Source organism: Eulemur rufifrons, chromosome 8 (assembly GCF_041146395.1).
Source record: "Eulemur rufifrons isolate Redbay chromosome 8, OSU_ERuf_1, whole genome shotgun sequence".
Classification (NCBI taxonomy): Eukaryota; Metazoa; Chordata; class Mammalia; order Primates; family Lemuridae; genus Eulemur; species Eulemur rufifrons.
In genome coordinates, this window is record NC_090990.1 from 21144345 (window position 1) to 21166659 (window position 22315).

The following is a 22315-nucleotide window of genomic DNA, read 5'->3' on the forward strand; positions in this document are numbered from 1 at the left end:
AGACCCCCCCTTACCCTTTTCTCCTATCAGTAACAGTGGCTGACTGGCCGTGGTGGCTCACACCTATAATCCTAGCCCTCTGGGAGCCTGAGGCCAGGAGGATCGCTTGAGGTCAGGAGTTCGAGACCAGCCTGAGCAAGAGCATGACCCCATCTCTACTAAAAAAAATTAGCCGGGCGTGGGGGCATGCACCTGTAGTCCCAGCTACTCAGGAGGCTGAGGCAGGAGGATCACTTGAGCCCAGGAGTTTGAGGTTGCTGTGAGTTAGGCTAACGCCATGGCACTCTAGCCCAGACAAAAGAATGAGACTCTGTCTCAAAAAAACAACAACAACAAAAAAAGGCCGGGCGCGGTGGCTCACGCCTGTAATCCTAGCACTCTGGGAGGCCGAGGTAGGCGGATCGTTTGAGCTCAGGAGTTCGAGACCAGCCTGAGCAAGAGCGAGACCCCATCTCTACTAAAAAATAGAAAGAAATTATATGGACAGCTAAAAATATATATAGAAAAAATTAGCCAGGCATGGTGGCGCATGCCTGTAGTCCCAGCTACTCGGGAGGCTGAGACAGGAGGATCCCTTGAGCTCAGGAGTTTGAGGTTGCTGTGAGCTAGGCTGACGCCACGGCACTCACTCTAGCCTGGGCAACAGAGAGAGACTCTGTCTCAAAAAAAAAAAAAATAGTGGCTGACAAGGGCAATGATTCTCAACCAGTTGAAATAATGCCCCTCCAATCTTCTACAATACTACACTCACCACCACTACATGTCCAAGTGGCTCTACGTGTTGCCATGTGTTTCCCAGCAAGACAGCTGAGCTATAAGATCCACTTCTTTACTGGAGGGCAAAACTGAAAAACTCCCAGTCTTCTCTCATTCAATCAAAAGTTTTATAATACCCCCTGCGAAAAGGGCATGAAAAACATTACAGTCTCTGCCCTAGAACAGTTCAGTCCAGAAGGTGAGATCAACACTAAAACCAGCAAATTACAATACACTACAATGACAGCAGGAGAAGTAATCTGTGGGTTGCCCACAACTGCCAAATATCAACTACCCTTAGGTTCCCTAATGTTTTTCATTATCTCAAGTGTCCAGCTCAACAGAATTATGATGATGAATGCCAATTCCAAGTCAGGTCACTGGTTTAGGCCCCCTGGGTAGGAAACAGGTTTTGACATTTAATATTATTAACTCAAATCTGCTAACTGACCTGGATAAAACTGCTCCGTAAGTCAGGATGTGGTTCCTTATGATAGGGCTCAGAATAAGACAGAGGCCAGAGTAAGCTTTCAATAACACCTGTTGACTTGCATAGCACACCTTAGCTCTTAGAGTTCTGCCAAGGACTGACCTAGAGTTTGATCTGCCCACCTAGCAAAGGACAGGCCAAGCACCTTGATACTCCTTTCAGCTTTCACCCATCAGCCTATCATTAGGAAACACAAGATTTTATAGATCTATATTACAGATTTTTAAAACCAATGTTGATGATTTTTATATAATGTTTAGCCAAATAAGGCAGAGATTACAGGCTTTCTGTTTTTGCCCTGTACATGGATGCACTCCTACTTTGATCTCTCTCTACACATACAGCTGCCTATAGTAGTATACCATCGGGATATTCTGCCTTCACCTGAAACCCAACATGGGTACTACCAAATTTAATCACCTTGTCCTCAAACCAGAGCCCTCCTGCACTGCTTTCCCTCTATTGTTTCATTTTCCCAGGATTTAAGATTCCTAATTCAATCACCAAATTCTATGCATGTCTCAGTCCCATACCTTCTTTCCCATTGCTCACCTCAGGTCGGTTAGAGTAGTTGTCCAATTAGCCTCAGCCCTAACCCACTGGAACCTCTTACTGCCAACTCAGTCTGCCCAAACCACCACTAGAGAAAAGTCACTCCATACTTACACCCCCCAAAAACCTGCTGCCTGCTGACTTAAATCTTACCTTGGCATTCAAGACACTTATCTTTGTGACCATGTCCCTTTTTCCTCAATCTTATTTAAAGGACAAAGGGTTAGGAATTCATGCATTCAATAAGTTTCTTCTGAAGCTCTATTATATGCTAAAATCTAGGGACTGGAATGTTGAGATGAATAAAGTTTGATCCCTATCTTCAAGCAAATAGGAAACAAATACAGTGCCTTAAGTAAAAGGAACATTAAAAAAAAAAGTACCCTAAGTGCATAGGAAAAAAAGCTCCCTATACCTTATACTTCTTAGCATCTCTCACCTCCATATGCTTATGAAGCAGCACGGATACTCAAGATTGTACCAGTAAAACAGAGACCTATGACCAATGTGCTCAACAAATTTCTGCTGAACAAGGGGATAAATTCTACCTTTGTTTCTACCATGGTAAAAAACTACGGACCAGGCACAGTGGCTCTGTAATCCCAGCTATTAGGGAGGCTGAGGCAGGAGGACTGCGTGAGCCCAAGAGTTCAAGGCTGCAGTGAGCTATGACCATTCCACTGTACTCCAACCTGGGAAACAGAGCAAGACACCATCTCTTTAAAAAAAAAATAAATAAAAACCTACAGTATGCTGCCCTTTTTGGAGGGGTCAGAAGAAGCACAACAGAATTCAGATTTGACAAGTGTGCTTGTGCCTGATTGTTTCTGAAGCAGAACAGAAGCACTAGAGGCCTAGTGAAAGATGTCAGTGCATTTTTGCTAATCAGTACTCGGAGTAGCAATATAAAATGAACCGTTCCAAATTCAACCAATTGCAAAGAACAACCTGATCAAAACAATCTAATCATTTGGTTGTTTGCTATCAGGAAGTCAGGAAACAGATCAGGCCAAACTCTCTTCTCGGTAAAATATGCTATGATTCCAGCTACGGTTTCAGATTAATAAGATTAAACATGTTAAAATTTACCAAAACCAAACAAGTTCTTAGAACAAGAGGACAAAGGTGGTTAAAACCTAAAAGCCACATCACTTCTCTCTAACACAATGTATCAGTCCCATTTCAAATAAATCTCACTTGAGCAGCTGATGTTATCAACTTCCCACTTTCAACTATAACATCTTAAAATCAAAAGTCACTCACACCCAACAGAAAAGATTCTAAAATACGTACTTGTCCTATAAACAGCCCAAACAGTTCTTAAAAGCATATATGTAAATGGGAAAAAAGTATTAAATAGCCCAAACAGTTCTTAAAAGCATATATGTAAATGGAAAAAAAGTATTATTTTATTTTAAAAAAAGTACTCCTAGAAATGCATTGCACTGGGCACAGTAGCTCATGCCTGTAATCCTAGTACTTTGGTTGGGAGGCCAAGGCCAGAGGATCACCTGAGGCCAAGAGTACAAGAACAGCCTGAGCAACATAGCAAGACCCTGTTTCTACAAAAACAAAAAAAACAGAAAAATTAGCCGGGCATGGTAGCACACAGCTGTAGTCCCAGCTACTAGGGAGTCTGAGGCAGGAGAATCGACTGAGCCCAGGAGTTTGAGGTTGCAGTGAGCTACCACTGCACTCTAGCCTGGACAAAAGACTGAGACCCTCTCTCAAAACAAAAAACAAACAAAAAACTCAAAAAGAAAAACAAAAAACAAAAAAAACATAGCCAAGGACAGGGATTAAATAAATAAATAAATAGAAATGTATTGCACACATTAAAACCATCTTAAGTCCTGTTTAAAATGAATTGGTCATTTACTATTATATTTAGCACCAGAATGATAAATGACCCAGTGACAATATTATAACAATCATCCTTTAGAACAAGTGACTGTTCAGACCAAACTAAATCAGCAATTTAAGCTTTTAAAGACATTCATTGAAAGCAGATATCCTAAGTGGACAGTGATTATAAAAGATTTTCAAAACTGAAATAGTGAACTTTTTTTTACCTGATGTTCTGCATGAATGTTATCCCCAGTAGGCCATCGATGTTTGCTATTATTATAGCCGCCTCCACCACTTCCTCCTCCCCCAAGCTGCTCACCATGCTGGCGCTGAAAGAAGTAGTCCACCATAGCGTCGTCCTGGGAACGGCCTGCAACTCCTATGGATCCTGGGACAGGGCTGGAGTGTGTCCCAGCTGCAAGAGCCTGATTTGCAGCTGGTTGTGGCTGCGCTTGCGACCCTGTTCCAGATGTCAAAACAACAGGCATGTTGGGATTAGCTGGTTCTTGAGGGTGATGTTTCAGGTGGGGGCTGAAAGAGTCCTGCCAAAGCACTGTTTTTCTCTTCAAGACACATGCAACGCTCATTCCACCAACACCTAAGGACAAACAGGTGACAAATGTTTAACATTTTCATCTTTTAAAACAGAATTCAACATACACTAAAAGTAAGAACTCCATGGTCACATTACTGGTCAAAAAAGAAAAAAAAAAAGGAACCCATGTCTTTTGAAATCAATCATACACAACCAGTTTCTGTCAAGTAGCTAAATATTTTATAATACATACAAAATTTCCTAAACTGAAACCTCCATTTTTAAGTTGCCCAGTCTGTGTGTACAGAAATAAATGTAGCTGCTGGCAGACACTCTGACAGAGTATTAAGATCAGGACTCAATATTACAACTCCAGAGAAGCTTATGTTATTACACAAGGTAACAATACAGAATTAGACTTTGATCAATGGCTTCTCTACCCAACTTATCTGCACCCTAAGCCAACTGTGGCAGATAGTTTTTAACTGAACAAGAGCTTTTAAAAAAAAAATCACGGCCGGGCGCGGTGGCTCACGCCTGTAATCCTAGCACTCTGGGAGGCCGAGGTGGGCGGATCGTTTGAGCTCAGGAGTTCGAGACCAGCCTGAGCAAGAGCGAGACCCCACCTCTACTAAAAATAGAAAGAAATTATATGGACAGCTAAAAATATATATAGAAAAAATTAGCCGGGCATGGTGGCGCATGCCTGTAGTCCCAGCTACTCGGGAGGCTGAGACAGGAGGATCGCTTGAGTTCAGGAGTTTGAGGTTGCTGTGAGCTAGGCTGACGCCACGGCACTCACTCTAGCCTGAGCAACAGAGTGAGACTCTGTCTCAAAAAAAAAATAAATAAATAAATAAATAAATCACAATTTTGCAGCTGAAGCACACACATGCCAGTAACCAAACAAAAACCTAAACCCATATATAATTAGCAATGGCTCAGACTGTCTAACTTAAAAAGACCCTTTAAAAGGTCCAACATTGATAATAACATTCCTTAAAGAAACAGTAAGACCCTCTGACCAAGAACAGCAACAACATATTCTTAGCCTAAATCTTCATATCAACTGTTGATAGAGAAAGAAATTCAAGATTTTTACCAAAAACTTACAATTATAATTGTAATCACATTATTATTCCATTAGTGCTTCAGCTCCCATAAACAGGATGAGCAAAACCAAATTCAAACACCTTAACAGAAAGTACAGAAAGCTTCACTAGAGACCAAATTCAAACATCTTACTAGAAAGTACAGAAAGCTTCGCTATAAAAACCAGAGGCCTCAACACAGTAATAGCATAGCAAATACATTGTAGGAACTATCTTACAACAAAAACACTAAAAGGTAAGGATTATTATCCCTATTTTACAGATGAAAAGGCTAAGGAAAGCACAGAAAAGTTATGTGATGTATTCAAGGCCACTCAGCTAGTGAGTAGCAGAGAAAGGATTCAAATAATTATGTTTTGTACCCAAGTCCAGTTCTTTCTACCAACCCCTTGCTACTCTCCAGTAACTGTATCCTCTCCTCTTCTCTGAAGACCAAAAAAGAATCCCTGAAATGTAACCATGAAACATTACTATTTAAGTTACTTAAAACAAAAACCACCTTTATACATAAGATAGAACACTTGTCAGCTTGTGTGAGTGCTAAAAAAATATGCTACAAAGTAAATAAATCAGTTACCAACTAGGACACACCTGTCCACAACCACTAGAGTCTAATTTCAAGGCTATCAGCCCAACAGTCCCATTGCTACAAATGCCTTTTCTCTCCTCCCAAGCCCTACCCTGGCATTTTAAAAACAGATTTATGAGAAATCTACTGTCTCTGTGTTGAATAATTAAACCTCCTGATAAAGTAGCAATTGCTTCTCACAACTAAATTCATGCTTTGAAGCCAGAAGTAAAAAGACAGGATGGAATTTGTAATTTGTTCAAAGCCTAATTTGAAAACACCTAGTCAACAATTCCAATACATCAACCACCTTACCAGGGTACTGGAGAAGTCTAGCTTTATGACTTCAGTTTCTGTTTTCATGAATAAAATCTTGTCCATGCTCAAGTACCAACACCAGAAAGTCACAGCTGTTTCATCCTTGGTCTCTGCAAAATGCAAACTAACCTAATGCCTTCCTGCTCGGTTTTTAAAAAAACTCATTACCGTCTTATTACCAATATTGGACAGCCCCATTTTCTTGTAAAAGGAAATCTCAATCTAACAATCTTTGTTCTAGAACAGGACAGGAGTTCCAAAACCCAAATTCTACCACTGAACAACCTCTCTGAACCTGTTTCCTTATCTAGAAAATGAACAAAACTCTTCCTCTTTGCCTCACAACATTTTTATTGTTTTTTTTAATCAAAATAAGATAGATATAAAAGTTTTTGACAAAATTAAAGTCATTGTGCTGAAGACCCCAGGAATTTAGTTACCACCAGTTAAGGCAATGAAGCTCCAGTCCCTAAGAGAATTCCTAAAATGACAAATGCAATCTTTTCTGAAACAAAAAACCTGTCAAAATAGTTATCTAACAAGGAATTTCCATATGAAAAAAGTTTACCACTGAAACACACTGAACACAACTTCACTCTAAAAAGGGAGAGGGAGGGCAAGATTCCTATAAAAATGTCCAAACAAAACAATTGGCTTTTGTATAGCTATCTGCGTGCCCTAAGACTTCCTGCTTTACCTAATGAGGCAAGGCAGTTTCCCAAACAGGAGAAAACCTGGCAGAAGAGACAGTCTGAAGGTGAGCAAATACCTAAGCAATTAACACGTGTCTTGGGTAGTTTTATAATATTTTGGCAACTACAGCACAAAAATTAAGAACTCAATCACCTAAATAATCAGAAAATATTTAAATTGCCGATACCTTTCAGGGAACTCTCAAAGCTAAAAAGTTATCTGTAGCGTTTGAAATGTGATTTTTTTTTAAATGACACATTATAAAAATAAGTATTTCAAGCAACTAGAATTAAGTGCTGATTCTAGCTACTCTTCCACAGCTTTCAAACTGTTTACATCAAAGCGGATTTTTTTATATGACCAATAGAGTTTAATTCAAACAAAGGAACACGTTTTAATCTATCTCCACGGCTCACCTTTTACTAAAATGCTTAGTGGTTTAAAAGGTGTTTATTTTTACCACACTGAATAAACATTCTGTGGTCATAAATTTATTTTAAAGGAGTTCATCTCAAACCAAACTAAACAGATTCCAACTTCAAAAAGCTGCGGCCTTGGACAAAATGAATTCACTTGAGGCTAAGGCAAAGCACTAACTCAAAGTTCAGGATCTCGTGAGTATTTCCAAAGAGCCCAGATAAAGAATCAACAGCCCCTGAGAGTGTTTTATAAAGTTAAAATTAGCAGTGAGTCAAAATATTTATTTTGCTCACGAAAACTACATCGGAATCCACATATTGGCTTGCCTTGGTGTGTTTTCATAAAATAAACAAAATGCTAAACCTATTGTTTCAGAAGTAACTGACTTTAAAACAGAAGCCAAGAAAAGCCTTATAAAATCTCGTTCTTAATCCCGGTAATAAAAGGAAGTGAGCAAAATGATAGCGAGAGCTAGGAACAGTGTCCTCTGAATTGAACAATGAAGGGTAACAATCTCTCAAGTTATGGAAGGATAAAACCTTCTCTGGTAACGTTGTGTGCGGGTTTTGGTTTTTACGTGGGGGGGCCACCGTGGGAGGAAAAAGTTGCAGGAGCGTATTCCTCACTTGACGTGGGAGTGGTACTGACAAGTAAAACAAATGACCTATGTTTACCAAGCATGTTTGCGAGGGCTAAAACTATCCAGTATTGTGTATCTCGATGGCTTGCCCACTAGCGAAGGCTAAACCCCTCTTTGAGTTAAGAGACACCAATACAGGGAAGCTCAAAGAGGAAGAATCCACCAAAAACACAAGCTCTCACGGAAACAAAAGGCCACAGCACCCAGGAGCCTAAAAAGCATTCTGAAACTTCCTGATGGCCACTTCTCCACATTTAAGGCTCGCAAAGTTACCCCACGGAGGGTCTCGCCTGTGGACACAGGGCCCCGGCTGCTTCTAAAGCGATTTATTGTTCCTCCTCCTTCGGCGCTACCACGGAAGCTCAAGAAGTCGAAGAAATCCGGGGTGGCACAGAATTACACTTCATGGCCACACATTACACTCGGGGCTTCGCAAACCCATCAAAAAAATCAAACCGAACAGCAACATCAATCTTCGGGGGCTCCCAACAGGGCCGAGCAGAAATGTAGAGGCACGTCTACGCCCTGGGCCCGGGCCTAAACCCTCGGCATTTTCTTCGCTTCGACCCCGCTCCCCACCCCCTCCCTCCTTTGATAACAATAGGGGCCTTGCTGCTGACTCCAAAACATGTACGAGGAACAGCAAGTGAGAAGCCACAGCCAGGGCCCCGGCGGCTTTTCCAAAGCTCTTCTCGCCCCCCCAATCGCTCTCAAACACCAATACGAAGGGACAATCTGCTCGCTAGAGGTCCGGAGCAGCGTTTGGGGCCGGCGGGGTGCGGATACTCACGGGCGGAGCGGTAGGATGAAGATGGATTTCAGCCCCCCGATCTTCTCTCTCCGGCGCTCTCGCTCCCCCTTACCTTTCACTCCGACAACATGGCGGCCCACTGGGGACTGGGCTGGCGCGGTGCATCATGGGATAGGCTCTGGCCCCGGCTCCGGCGGTGGCAGCGGCATGTGCGGAGAAGGCTGGCGGCTCTGGAACAGGTTGCCTGGTTGCCATGCCAACCCGGGGCCTGTGTGAACTCGGGAAACTCGCAGGCAACACAACCGCTGCGCGCGCGAGTGCCCGCCCGCTAGGCGAGCGCGCGCCGCCGGGGCAGCAGGCGGGGTCCCGCCGGCCCGCACCTCAGCGTGCACCGTGCGCGCGGCGCCCGGCCCCGCACAGCCCGCCGCTGGGCACGCGGGGTCGCTCCGGGGATGCTCGGGAAGCTCGGACCGAGCGCCCCCGGCTCTCCGTGCCCTCGCCAGCTCCCCCCAGCGTACCAGCCTGCAGTGCCGAGGGGCCGCGACCGCGCCGCCCTTTGAACCCCTTTGCTGGGTTCAAAGCCCTTCATTGCAGCTTTCTCGCTCTGTGGCCTTATCTACTCTACCTGCCTCCGTTTCCCCATTTGCAAAATGAGGAGGGAGATGGTAACGCCTACTTAGCAGAAATGGCCGTGAGGATTAAGTGGAATAAGGTATGCCAAGTGTTTACTTAGTACAGTGCCTGGGACTCCAAGCAGTACAACACAATTGGCGAGGTCCAGCACAGAATGAAAAATGCGGGGCCCTTGTTCAAAAATTATTACCAATTTCAAGATGGCGGCAGCAGAACATTAAACAAAGGACACGAAGCCCACCCTGCCTGTAAGCGCTGAGTCTTCCCGAGGGCTGTTGTCATTCCGTCCGGTTTCACAAATGAATGGAAATGTGGCCATTTGATGAAACTGACTTTTCAAATCACTAGTATTTGACAAGGTATAGTTATACTATCTCAAACTAAACTCAAGATAGCTTGAAAACTTAGACAAACCACAATACTATAAAAGACCAGAAGATGTTAGGGGGCAAAACTCTATAATTGGAGGAGGGAAAATGTTTATAATCATGAATCAAAATCAATAGATCATAAAGACAAAGATTGTAACAAATGTAACCATCTATCTGTACAGGAAGAGATACCATAAAATAGAACAAATGAAAAAATGGCTAAAAATATTTGCAATATACATGGTAGGCAAATGGTTAATCATCATGATAAATACAGAACTTCTCTTATTGTTAAAGAAAAATCCAGGCCAGGCGCAGTGGCTCACACCTGTAATCCTAGCACTCTGGGAGGCCGAGGCGGGTGGATCGCTCAAGGTCAGGAGTTCGAGACCAGCCTGAGCAAGAGCGAGACCCCGTCTCTACTAAAAATAGAAAGAAATTATCTGGGCAGCTAAAATATATATAGAAAAAATGAGCCGGGCGTGGTGGCGCATGCCTGTAGTCCCAGCTACTCGGGAGGCTGAGGAGGTAGGATCGCTTAAGCCCAGGAGTTTGAGGTTGCTGTGAGCTAGGCTGACGCCACAGCACTCACTCTAGCCCCGGCAACAAAGCGAGACTCTGTCTCAAAAAAAAAAAAGAAAGAAAGAAAAACCCAAACTAGACAAAGACATTAAAAAATCATATAAGGCCAACAAACAAAAGATAGGTATATAGGGCTGAGAGCTGGAGGAGCAGGAATAGGGAGGGAGATACTATTAACCGGTATGGGGTTTCTTTTGGGAGTGTTGAAAAAGTTTTTAAAATTAGATTCTGATGATGGTTGCAAAACTCTGTGAATATACTAAAAACCACTGAACTATGCACTTTCTTTATTTTTTCTAATAGAGATGGGATCTCACTATATTCCCCACTCTAGTCTCAACTCCTTGGCTCAAGCTTCTCCCACCTCCAACTCCGGAGTACCTGGAACTACAGGCACACACACCACTCCAGACTGTACACTTTAAATGAATGAATTTTATGATGTGTGAAATATATATCAAAACTGTAAAAGATGAGGCTGGGTATGGTGGCTCATGCCTGTAATCCCAGTACTTTGGGAGGTTGAGCCAGGAGAATAGCTTGAGTCCAGGAGTTCCAGACCAGCCTAAACAATATAGCAAGACCGTGTCTCTACCAAAAGTTTAAAAATTTGCTGGTCCTGGCCAGGCTCATGCCTGTAATCCTAGCACTCTGAGAGGCTGAGGTGGGAGGATTGCTTGAGATCAGGAGTTAGAGACCAGCCTGAGCAAGAGTGAGACCCCATCTATACTAAAACTAGAAAAATTAGCTGGGCCTGGTGGCACGTGCCTGTAGTCCCAGCTACTTAGGAGGCTGAGGCAGGAGAATTGCTTGAGCCCAGGAGTTTGAGGTCGCTGTGAGGTAGGCTGATGCCACGGTACTCTAGCCCAGGAGACAGAACAAGACTCTGTCTCACAGAAAAAAAAAAAAAAAAAAAAGTAAAAGATGAGAAAAAATAACTAATAAAAGAAATGCAACTTTGAAATATAATATTTCCTCTATTAAACACACTTGCCAAAATTAAAATGATTAACTTCGTGTTTCTGCAACTGTATGAGAAAATCAGCACTCATTGTTTAAATTAAGCATGTATTAGCTTTATTTTAAAAAAAAAGAATGTTAATTTTGTTTAAAAAAATAAAAGAATGAAATTTTCATTTCTGAACAAGACTTGGAAGTTAAAGATCCTGAACTCTGCTATTTCTTGGCAGTGTTACCTTGGGCAAGTCTCTGAGTCTCAGGTCCCTCATCTGTAAAATAAGGATATCAATTCTCTTCTCACAGGCTGGTTATTATGGTTAAATGAACACATGTAAGGTGTCTGACACAGAATTAGTACTCAATAAATGTAGCTGTTTTGTTGTAGCTGTGATACTATATTCATTTCTGAATCCCCAGACATGAACTTAGTGCAGGGCATGTAGTAATTGCTCATTAAATGCTAAAGGAATTAATTCAACAGCTAGAGTGTCAACACTCAAATTCAACAATCCTATAAATAATGTGGTATATTCAGAGATGGAGCTCTGGAGCCAGACCAGAGATGACTTACCTAACCTCTCTGAGCCTTCATTTTCTCCCCTGCAACATGTGGCTAATACAACAGCACTCAATGAAATAAAGCAGACAAAGCATCTAGCCCTGTGGGGCCAGGACACTGCAGAGTGCCAGGCAACCATAATAGGAGAATCTGCAGGATGAGAAAACTTAGCAGATATGAGAGAGCTAAAAATTTTCCGACTCTTACCAGTCTCCATGTGCTCCATGATTTCATTCTGAGATGCATGACTAACTTCCTACTAGTTTACTTGGGCGTAGAGATTCTAATGTCAGTTTAGCCACAGCTATGTGGTACCAGCCTTCAGGCTCCACCCTATCCAGCCAAATTATGCAATCCCTACAAAATACTTGTCACCCATCCCTGGTCTCCCTTAAGGAATTGCTTTCAAAGGCCTGAGGCCTCTGCCCAGCCTCAAAATAACCCTTTTAGAGCGTTGCCTTCAACAAACTCTTAAGACTGTCCTGTTATCAAATGCTTACTTACCTGTGTGCCATGCACTGTGCTAAGGCTTTTATATCCATTATTTCATTTAAAACTCTCAAACTATCTATGACAAAGACATTATTATTCCCATTTAAAGATGAGAAAACCAGGGCTTGGAGAGGTTAGGAAATGGATTAGCATTTATCCAGACGTGTTGTCTAAGGCTTTTGCTGAGATTAGTTTGGGCAAGGCAATGTCCAAATCATGCCTAAAACTTGGGAATCTTCACAATTCATCTGGTGAAACAGATATGTAATAGATAATATCATCAATCTTTGGGGAGTTTGTGAAGCCTAAAAATCTAACCAAGCTGACCTGGGGAGAGGATTAGGGTGGATTTGAGAAAGGTATTTTAATCTAATCAGGAGAAGCTGATCCATTCCATTGTAACCTAATCAGAAAAAGACCTACAGAGATCTCAAGACAGAAACTTTTAGTGAAGGCCATTCAAGAAAGCCTTGGTTCAGGAATATCACATGTTACTTCTTCCTTCATAGGGTAGTGGTTCTCAAAGTATGATCTATGGCTTACCAGTAAGTCAGCCAACCTGGCCATGCTAACAGCTGAGAACAAATTCCAGAAAAGACAAATGCCATACAATTCCACAGACTTTCATTCTCTCTTACAACAAACTATTTGGCTAGTAAAAGTTCCTAGAATGTGGTATTTATAAACTGAAAGTAGAGCATTCTCAAGCAAAGTTTAGATTCCCCCAGTTTTCTGGAAGGATACTTTGTTATCAGTGTGAGTTTGAGTTGCTCTTTCAACTGTGTTACACTTGTGTTTTTGTATATTTGTTGAATCCCCCCTGGGCGGCACTTTCAGTTCATTGTTTTGATGCTTGGGTAATGGTTACACTGTTAGCATTTCCATTGTCAGTTTGTTTCTTGGCAGATCACAGTTATTAGCGTGCTTTTTCCACAGGAAGCTCTGAGTGAGGGAGGATTTGGGCTTCCACAATTGGTGACTATGTAATTCTGACCAACCCTCACAGAGGAAAACTAGTAAAACTGGAAAAATATTTTAAAAATCTCTGTTTGATATTATTGGAAATCTAACAAGTTAGTGAATAATTATTGAGCCAGGATCTGGGAAAGGAGAGAGAGGGATGTAAGCCCCACATTTACTCTTCCAGGAGGGGCATCTCCTGAGAAATAGCTAAGAGGATGAGTTGTGTTTTTAACAGCCTTGAGTACTTAGGGGAGGAGAGACTGGAGTCTGGAACCTGCTAAGAGGGAGGGTGCCTAGTGAACTCAAACTTTGGATCGGGTCTCAAAGGACCACACTCTAAAAGTACCAGTGAATAGAGTAGACTAGCCCTTACAGGATCGTAACTCAGCTTCAAACCACCTCAAACCCTGACATCGTATTAAGGTGATCCCAGAGTGACAATGCCTCCAGGTACCTGGCAGAAAACAGTCCACTGGAAAAAGATAATCTCATTCTTGGCCAGGCGTGGTGACTCACACCTGTAATCCTAGCACTCTAGGGGGCCAAGGCAGGAGGATTGCTTGAGCTCAGGAGTTTGAGACCAGCCTGAGTAAGAGCGAGACCCCGTCTCTACTAAAAAATAGAAAAGGGCCAGGCACGGTGGCTCATGCCTGTAATCCTAGCACTCTGGGAGGCCGAGGCGGGCAGATTGTTTGAGCTCAGGAGTTTGAGACCAGCTTGAGCAAGAGTGAGACCCTGTCTCTACTAAAAATAGAAAGAAATCATATGGACAGCTAAAAATAAATATAGAAAAATAAGCCGGGCGAGGTGGCACATGCCTGTAGTCCCAGCTACTCGGGAGGCTGAGGCAGAAGGATTGCTTGAGCCCAGGAGTTTGAGGTTGCTGTGAGCTAGGCTGACACCACGGCACTCTAGCCCAGGCAACAGAACGAGACTCTGTCTGTCTCCAAAAAAAAAAAAAAAAAGATATTCTCATCCTAGGCCTCAACTTATTTCTATGAAAATTTATGCAAATACAATATTCAGTCCACAAACAAAAATAATCACACATACTAGAAAACAAGATAATGTGAACAAAAAAACCCAGACACCAAGAAAAATAGACACTTGAAAAGAGCCCTAGGTATTGGAGTCATCAGATTGTTTCTTATGTTCAATAAAATAAATAGAAGATTGATAATTTTGGCAGAAAAGTGGAAAATATACAAAACAAATAGAAATTTTATAACTGGAAAATATAATCAGGTTAGACAGCACTAAACACTGATAAAGAGTGAATTAGTTAGAGATTGGTCAGAGAAAATATCCACAATTAAACATAAAGAGACAAAAGGGTAGAAAAGAGGTTGAGTCACAGAAGAGAGATGAGTCAGTGTAACATACAGGAAAACCAGGAGAGGAAGGAAAGAATGAGGAAGAAGATCTATTTGACAGAAAAGGGCCAATTTTCCAAAACTAGTGAAAAAATAAAGCCACAGATTTCAGAAACTATGAATTCTAAGCAAGAAACCTCAGAAAAATCGAGGCTGGCATGTGGGTAAGGCCTGAGAAGATGGTGGCTGTCCCTTCACCCATCCTCAAGGGACATGGGTGGCAAATCAGGGCAGTGCAAAAGCGCTGATGAATACAGAGTGAACACAAACCCAGTACGCGCAAGAGGCAGGGAAAGTAAAGTATATTGTTGGCTAAAGAAAGAGGACCAAACACTAAAAGCTAATACCAAAGGAAAAGAGAAATTAGAGATTTCATTCATAAAATCCCAGAACTAAAATTCGTGACAATATGACCATAAAGGGTCTCAGGGAGAAATCCAATGGCACTTGAGAAAGATGAAAAAGTACTTGCTTGTTGGGGGAGAGATAGATATGGGTTGGCCGGGCACCGTGGCTCATACCTGTAACCCTAGCACTCTGGGAGGCCAGGGCAGGAGGATCGCTTGAGCGCAGGAGTTGAAGACCAGCCTGAGGAAGAGCAAGATACCATCTCTACTAAAAATAGAAAAAACAAATTATCCAGGTGTCATGGCAGGTATCCTGGCACATGCCTGTAGTCCCAGCTACTCGGGAGGCTGAGGCAGGAGGATCACTTGAGCCCAGGAGTTTGAGGTTGCTGTGAGCTAGGCTGATGCCACGGCACTCTAGCCTGGGCAACAGAGTGAGACTCTGTCTCAAAAAAAAAAATTATATATATATATGTATATATATACACACATACACATATATATATAAAAAATAAGGGTACATAAGTATGTCACGTATTGGTGAAATTAATATTAGGTTATTAAGCATGGAATGTCCGATTTCCTTAAGTACTAAGTTTGATAGTTGATAACTTTGACATTTCTTGGTTTTTTGGTTTTTTATTGTGAAGGTACATCCTCAGTCTTTCAAACACATGTTTTGGCTTGTGATTATCTTTCAAGTTTTTTTTAGAGCAATTTTTGTGAAACCATGGATAAGTCAAAAATTCATGTTATTTTTGAATACGAATTCCATTGTGGGACCAATGCAGTGCAGACAGCTCGAGATATCAATGAAGTGATATCTTGCACCAATGAAGTGTTTGCGAAGGATGTGGCTAATGAGGGCACAGTACATCAATGGTTTGAGAAGTTCCATTCTGGTGATTTTAATCTTGAAAATGAGCCACGTGGGTAGCCTGAGACCAAGGTGGATAATGATGAGCTGAAAGCTGTAGTGGAAGCCAATCCACCTCAACCTATGCATGAATTAGCAGCAAGGTTTGGCATTACTATTCCAGCAATATTGGACCATTTGAAACAAATGGGCAAGGTAAAGAAGCTGGATAGATGGGTTCATAATAAATTAAACAAGCATTAGAAGAGAAATTGTCTCAAAGTTTGCCTTTCTTTTCTGTAAAGGGGACATAAAAGCAAACCATTTGTACACCATATTGTTACATGTAAGGAAAAATGGATTCTTTTTGACAATAGCAAGTGCTGGATAAAGAGAAAGTGCCAAAACACAGTCCAAAACTGAATATCCATCAAAAAAAGCTAATGCTATCTGTTTGGTGGTCCAGCACTATAGCTTCACGAAACCTGGTCAATCGATTACAGCCGATGTCTACTGCAGCCAATTGAACGAAATGAGGATGCTTGTGATTGAGCAGCCAAGATTGGTCAGTAGAGACAGGCCAATCCTCTTGCAGACCACATGTCGCAAAAAAACAACACTGCTCAAACTACAGAGGCTGGACTTGGAAACTCTGTCATCCACTGTATTCACCAGACCTTGCACCAACTGACTACCACTTCTTCCAGGCTTTGGACCACTACTTGCAAGAAAAAATCTTCAATTCTCAACAAGCTGTAGAAAACACCTTTCACGATTTCGTAGCCCTCCAGGCTTCTTCGCTGCTGGCATAAGCAAGCTACCATTAAGATGACAAAACTGTGTTGATAGTTGAGGCGCATACTTTGATTAATTGTACTGCTTCTTGTTTCAGATATAATAAACTATACTTTTGATTAGAAATTGTACATTTCATATTTAATAACCTAATATGTAGCCATGTTTGAGGTAAATCAGTTCTGTAGTCCATTTATTTCTATGGTCCCCAACCTTTTTAGCACCAGGGACCATTTTCACGGAAGACAGTTTTCCCATGGACCGGGGAGTGGGGGGGGGGTTTGGGGATGATTCAAGCGCATTACATTCCTTGTGTGCTTTATTTCTATCATTATCACATTGTATATAATGAAATAATTATACAACTCACCATAGGTTGGGGACCCCTGATTTATTTGCCTGATGTATTTGGGTTAACCATTTTCTTCTGGATTGTTTAAAAAGAAAGGGTAACTCCTTTTTTTGTAAAGTTTAGTTGTACATATTATTAAATTGGCAAGATTAAAAAGAAATTTGAAAACATATTTAAGGTAAACAATCTAATCTAACTTCCACTTTTGTTTTATTTTATTGGAATGTGTGCCAAGCTTGAGAGCAAAAAGATTCCTTTTACAGCTATATTGTCAAAACATTTAAAGCAAGTTCCCTATTTAGGATAAAATGATGTAATGTCTGGGATCTGCTTCAAGATAATCTGAAGTGGAGGAAGTAGAAGAGGGTCTAAATGAAACAAGATTGGCCATGAATTGACAGTTGTCGAATCTGAATATTGAGTATATGGAAGCTTTATTATGAAACACCAAGAGTAAAAGGCCAAGAACAGACACGATTTTTAAAAATCTTTTTATTTTTAAAAATAAATTTCACAAAAATCTATTTGTAGAAAATTTCACTCTCTCTTTTCCCTGCGACAGCAAGGGTTCTGATGATCATCTGTGGTGTATGTATCATGCTCTGTAGACCTATATCTTGCTCTTGCCCTGTAATCCTATTGTAATCCTATCTTGCTCCCCCTCAATACATTTCACCTCATGCTTGCCTTAAAAAAAAAGAAAGAAAGAAAATTTCAGATACATGTAATAATAAGTTAAAAAATAAAATTTGATCTGGGCTATTCTTGGTCTTCTATTCTTACATATACATTTCAGAATCAACTTGTCAGTCCAATCCTGTCTGATTTTGATTAGAAATATATTGCATCTAGGCTGGGTGCAGTGGCTCACACCTGTAATCTGAGCACTTTGGGAGGTCTAGGTGGGAGGATCACTTGAGGCCAGAAGTATGAGGCTGCAATGAACTATGATCATGCCACTGAACTTCAGCCTGGGCAACAGAGAGAGGCCCTGTCTCAAAAAAAAAAAAAAAAAAAAATAGGGAGAGAGAGATTGAGAGAGAATTCAATTGAATCTATAGATCAACTTGTAGAGAATTGCCATTTTTCTGATATTGTCTTCCTACTACAAATATGGCCTAGCTCTGACATTTTTAGGTCTTCTCCAATATCTTCTAGTAAAGTTTATAATTTTCTATGTCCAGGTTTACACCTTTTTGTTAGATTTATTACTATTTCATAGTTTTGTTGCTATTTTAATGGTTGCTTTGTATGATTACATCACATAATTGTTGTACATGTATAGAATTGCCACTGGCTTTTGTGTATTGAGCTTGTAAACCAGCCACCCTGCTATGCTCTTCTATTACTCTAATAACTTGTCTGTAGATTCCTTTGTGCTTTTTTTTTTTTTTTTTTTTTTTTTTTTTTTTTTTGACAGAGTCTCACTCTGTTGCCCAGGCTAGAGTGAGTGCCGTGGCGTCAGCCTAGCTCACAGCAACCTCAAACTCCTGAGCTCAAGCGATCCTTCTGTCTCAGCCTCCCGAGTAGCTGGGACTACAGGCATGCACCACCATGCCCGGCTAATTTTTTTTTTTCTATATATATTTTTAGCTGTCCATATAATTTCTTTCTATTTTTAGTAGAAATGGGGTCTCGCTCTTGCTCAGGCTGGTCTCGAACTCCTGAGCTCAAGCGATCCGCCCACCTCGGCCTCCCAGAGTGCTAGGATTACAGGCGTGAGCCACCGCGCCCGGCCTTCCTTTGTGCTTTTATATATAAATTAGCAGGTAGTGGTGCCACCTGTAGTCCCAGCTACTCAGGAGGCTGAGATAGGAAGACTGAGCCTGGGCAACATAGCAAGACCTCATCTCAAAACAGTAATAATAATAATACCATCTGAGTATAATGACAATTTCATATCTTTCTTTTCAATACTAATGCCTCAAATTTATTATTGTCTAATGCACTGGCTAAGACTGCCACCACAAAGTTGAATAGAAATGGAGCTGGGCGCAGTGGCTCATGCCTGTAATCCTAGCACTCTGGGAGGCCGAGGCGGGTGGATCCTTTGAGCTCAGAAGTCCGAAACCAGCCTGAGCAAGAGCGAGACCCCGTCTCTACTTAAAAAAAAAAAAAAAATAGAAAGAAATTAGCTGGACAACTAAAAATATATATAGAAAAAATTAGCCAGGCATGGTGGCACATGCCTGTAGTCCCAGCTACTTGGGAGGCTGAGGCAGAAGGATTGCTTGAGCCCAGGAGTTTGAGGTTGCTGTGAGCTAGGCTGATGTCACAGTGCTCTAGCCCGGGCAACAGAATGAGACTCTGTCTCAAAAAAAGAAAAAAGAAATGGTGATAGTGGGAATGCATATCAGGTTCATGATTTTAAAGGGAATGCTCCTGGCCAGGCCTGCAGTGGCTCACACCTGTAATTCTAGCACTCTGGGAGGCCAAAGTGGGAGGATCGCTTGAGGCTAGGAGTTTGAGACCAGCCTGAGCAGTATAGTGAGACCTTGGCTCTACAACAAATAGAAAAATTAGCCAGGCATTGGTGGTGTGCGCCTGTAGTCCCAGCTACTCAGGAGTCTGAGGCATGAGGATCACTAGAGCCCAGAAGTTTGAAGTTGGAGTGAGCTATGATAACACTACTACACTGTAGCCTGGGCAACAGAGTGAGACTCTGTCTCAAAAATAATAAAATGAAATGAAATAAAGTTAAATAAAATAAAAATCTTCTAAACTTTCCACATTTAGGGTAACATTTGTTGTAGTTTTTTTGTTGATGCTATCTTAGGTTACCAATTTATTTTGTAAAATAATTTTCCTGTATTTATTGAAATGATTATATTATGTTTTCCTCCTTAATCTGTTATTATAGTGAATGACATCTGTGTCCAATATGTAGATATATTATTCCTAGGATAATCCCAACTTGGTCAAACTATATTGTTTCTTTGTTTATTTTTTCATGATTGGTTATTTTCACTAGTATTCTGTTTAGGATCTTTGCATCTATATTCACACGTGAAATGGGTTTGTAATTTCCTGTCTCTGTTCTTTCTTTATCTGGATTTGGTATCAAGGTTATATTGGCCTCATGGAATTGGGGTGGAGGAGTTATTCCCTCTTCTTCTAATTAGAATGATCTGTTTCTTGGCCGGGCGTGGTGGCTCACGCCTGTAATCCTAGCACTCTGGGAGGCCGAGGCGGGTGGATCGCTCGAGGTCAGGAGTTCGAGACCAGCCTGAGCAAGAGCGAGACCCCGTCTCTACTAAAAATAGAAAGAAATTATATGGACAACTAAAATATATATATACAAAAAAAATTAGCCGGGCATGGTGGCGCATGCCTGTAGTCCCAGCTACTCGGGAGGCTGAGGCAGTAGGATCGCTTAAGCCCAGGAGTTTGAGGTTGCTGTGAGCTAGACTGATGCCACGGCACTCACTCTAGCCCGGGCAACAAAGCGAGACTCTGTCTCCAAAAAAAAAAAAAAAGAATGATCTGTTTCTTGAAAGTTGACAGAATTTGCCTGTAAAACCATCAGGGCCTGGTGTTTTCATCGTTAGAAGTTGTTTGCTGCTTCAATTTTTTTTTAAAAAAAACTTATATTAGGAAATAATTATGGATTCACAGGAAGCTGCATAAAATAGACTGGAAAATCTGTGTACCCTTCACCCAGTTTCCTGAGTGGTAACATCTTGCATAACTGTCAAATGATTTCCAAACCAGAAAATTGGCCTTGTTACAATCAACAGGGTATACTCAGTTTTACACACACTCATTTGGGGGTGTATGTGTGTATACTTTTATGCAGTTTTATCACATGTAGATTCATGTAACCACCATCACAGTCAAGACACAGAACTGTTCCAGCACCACAAGGATCCTTCCTGCGACCCCTGTATGTCCATTGCTATCCTCCATTATACCTCCCACACCCTTTCTCCCCACCCCCATTTCTAAGCTCTGACAACCCCCTATCTTTTCTTCATTTGTATAATTTTGTTATTTCAGGAATGTTTAATAAATAGAATCATACAGTATGTAGCCTTTTAAGACTACCTTTGTTCACTCAGCATAATTCCCTTGAGTTCTATCCAAGTTGTTGCATGTGTTAATGTTTCCTTCCTTTTCACTGCAGAGCAAGTAGTATTCAGTGGCATGGATGTACCATCAGATTGAACTGCTAAAGGACATTTTAGTTGTTTCCAATTATTGGTTATTACAAATAGAATGGCTATGAACAATTGTGTACACAGTTTTGTGTGTGTTAGTATATGTGAACACAATTTTCATTTTCCTGGGATAAATGTGCAAGAGTGCAGTTTTAATCATTATAAGATTATTTGTCTCTGTTTGCATGACCAAGTGCTTAAAAAAGAAAAAAAAAAAGATTATTTTCCTTTTTCTTTTTCTTGAGTAAATTTTAAGTTATATTTTCCAGGAAATAGTCCATTACATAAATATTTTTAAGTTTATTGTCATAAAGTTTATGATAATTTAATCTTTTCTTTTTTCTTTTTCTTTTCTTTTCTTTTTTTTTTTTTTTGAGACAGAGTCTCAGTCTGTCACCCCAGCTAGACTGTGGTGGCGTCATTGTAGCTCACTGCAACCTCAAGCTCCTGGGCTCAGATGATCCTCCTTCCTCAGCCTCCTGAATAGCTGGGCCTACAGCCACGCACCACCACGCCTGGCTAATTTTTCTATTAGTATTTTTAGTAGAGATGGGGGTCTCACTCTTGCTCAGACTGGTCTCAAACTCCTGAGCTCAAGTGATCCTCCCGCCTCGGCCTCCCAGAGTGCTAGGATTACAGGTGTCAGCCACCGCGCCCAGCCAGGGCTGGAAATATAAATATGGAAGTTGCTGGCACACAAATGGTATTTAAACCATGCAATCAGATGAAATTAGCAAGGGAGTGGAAGCAGATAGAGAAGAGAACAGAACCTGGAGCACCCCTACACTGAGAAGTCTGCAAGAAGGAAAGGGACCCATAAGGAGACAGAGAAGGAATGGGAAGTAGATGGCGTGTTGTCCCAGAAACCAACAGAAGATAGTGCATCAGGGAGGAGGAGGGAGCAAAAGTATCAAACAGGAGAAGACCGAAAATTAACCACAGACTGTAACAAGGCAGAGGTCATTGGTGATCTTGGCCAGAGCAGTTTCAGGGTAATGCTGGGGGCAAAACCCAGATCAGAACAGGATTAAGAGAATGAGAGGAGAGGAATTAGAGACAGTGAACGGACACAGTTCTTTGGAGATTGGCTTCAAAGAAGCTGTAACTGGTGGCAAGATAAAGAGCAGTCTCTTCAAAGATGGGAGAAGTAGAATGTTTGTAAACTGATGGGAGTGATTCAGCAGAGAGCAAA

At 41.4% G+C, this 22315-nt stretch overlaps 1 protein-coding gene across 10 annotated transcripts in view; it reads right to left on the reverse strand.

Annotated features, from left to right (window-relative positions):
- PUM1 (pumilio RNA binding family member 1) overlaps positions 1 to 8824 on the reverse strand; it is a 125751-nt gene extending 116927 nt beyond the window's left edge. For 7 of the 10 annotated variants that reach the window (XM_069479695.1, XM_069479694.1, XM_069479693.1 and 4 more), the window contains exons 1-2: positions 8723 to 8803; positions 3871 to 4244 (exon numbers count right to left, since the gene is read on the reverse strand). In XM_069479695.1, coding sequence (XP_069335796.1) covers positions 3871 to 4233 — 363 coding nt within the window. In that variant the 5' untranslated portion in view covers positions 4234 to 4244; positions 8723 to 8803. Of the gene's footprint in view, positions 1 to 3870; positions 4245 to 8722 lie in introns of those variants that run through there. The other 3 variants (XM_069479690.1, XM_069479689.1, XM_069479691.1) reach the window with 2 other exon arrangements.
- Between the last annotated feature and the right edge of the window lie 13491 nt (positions 8825 to 22315).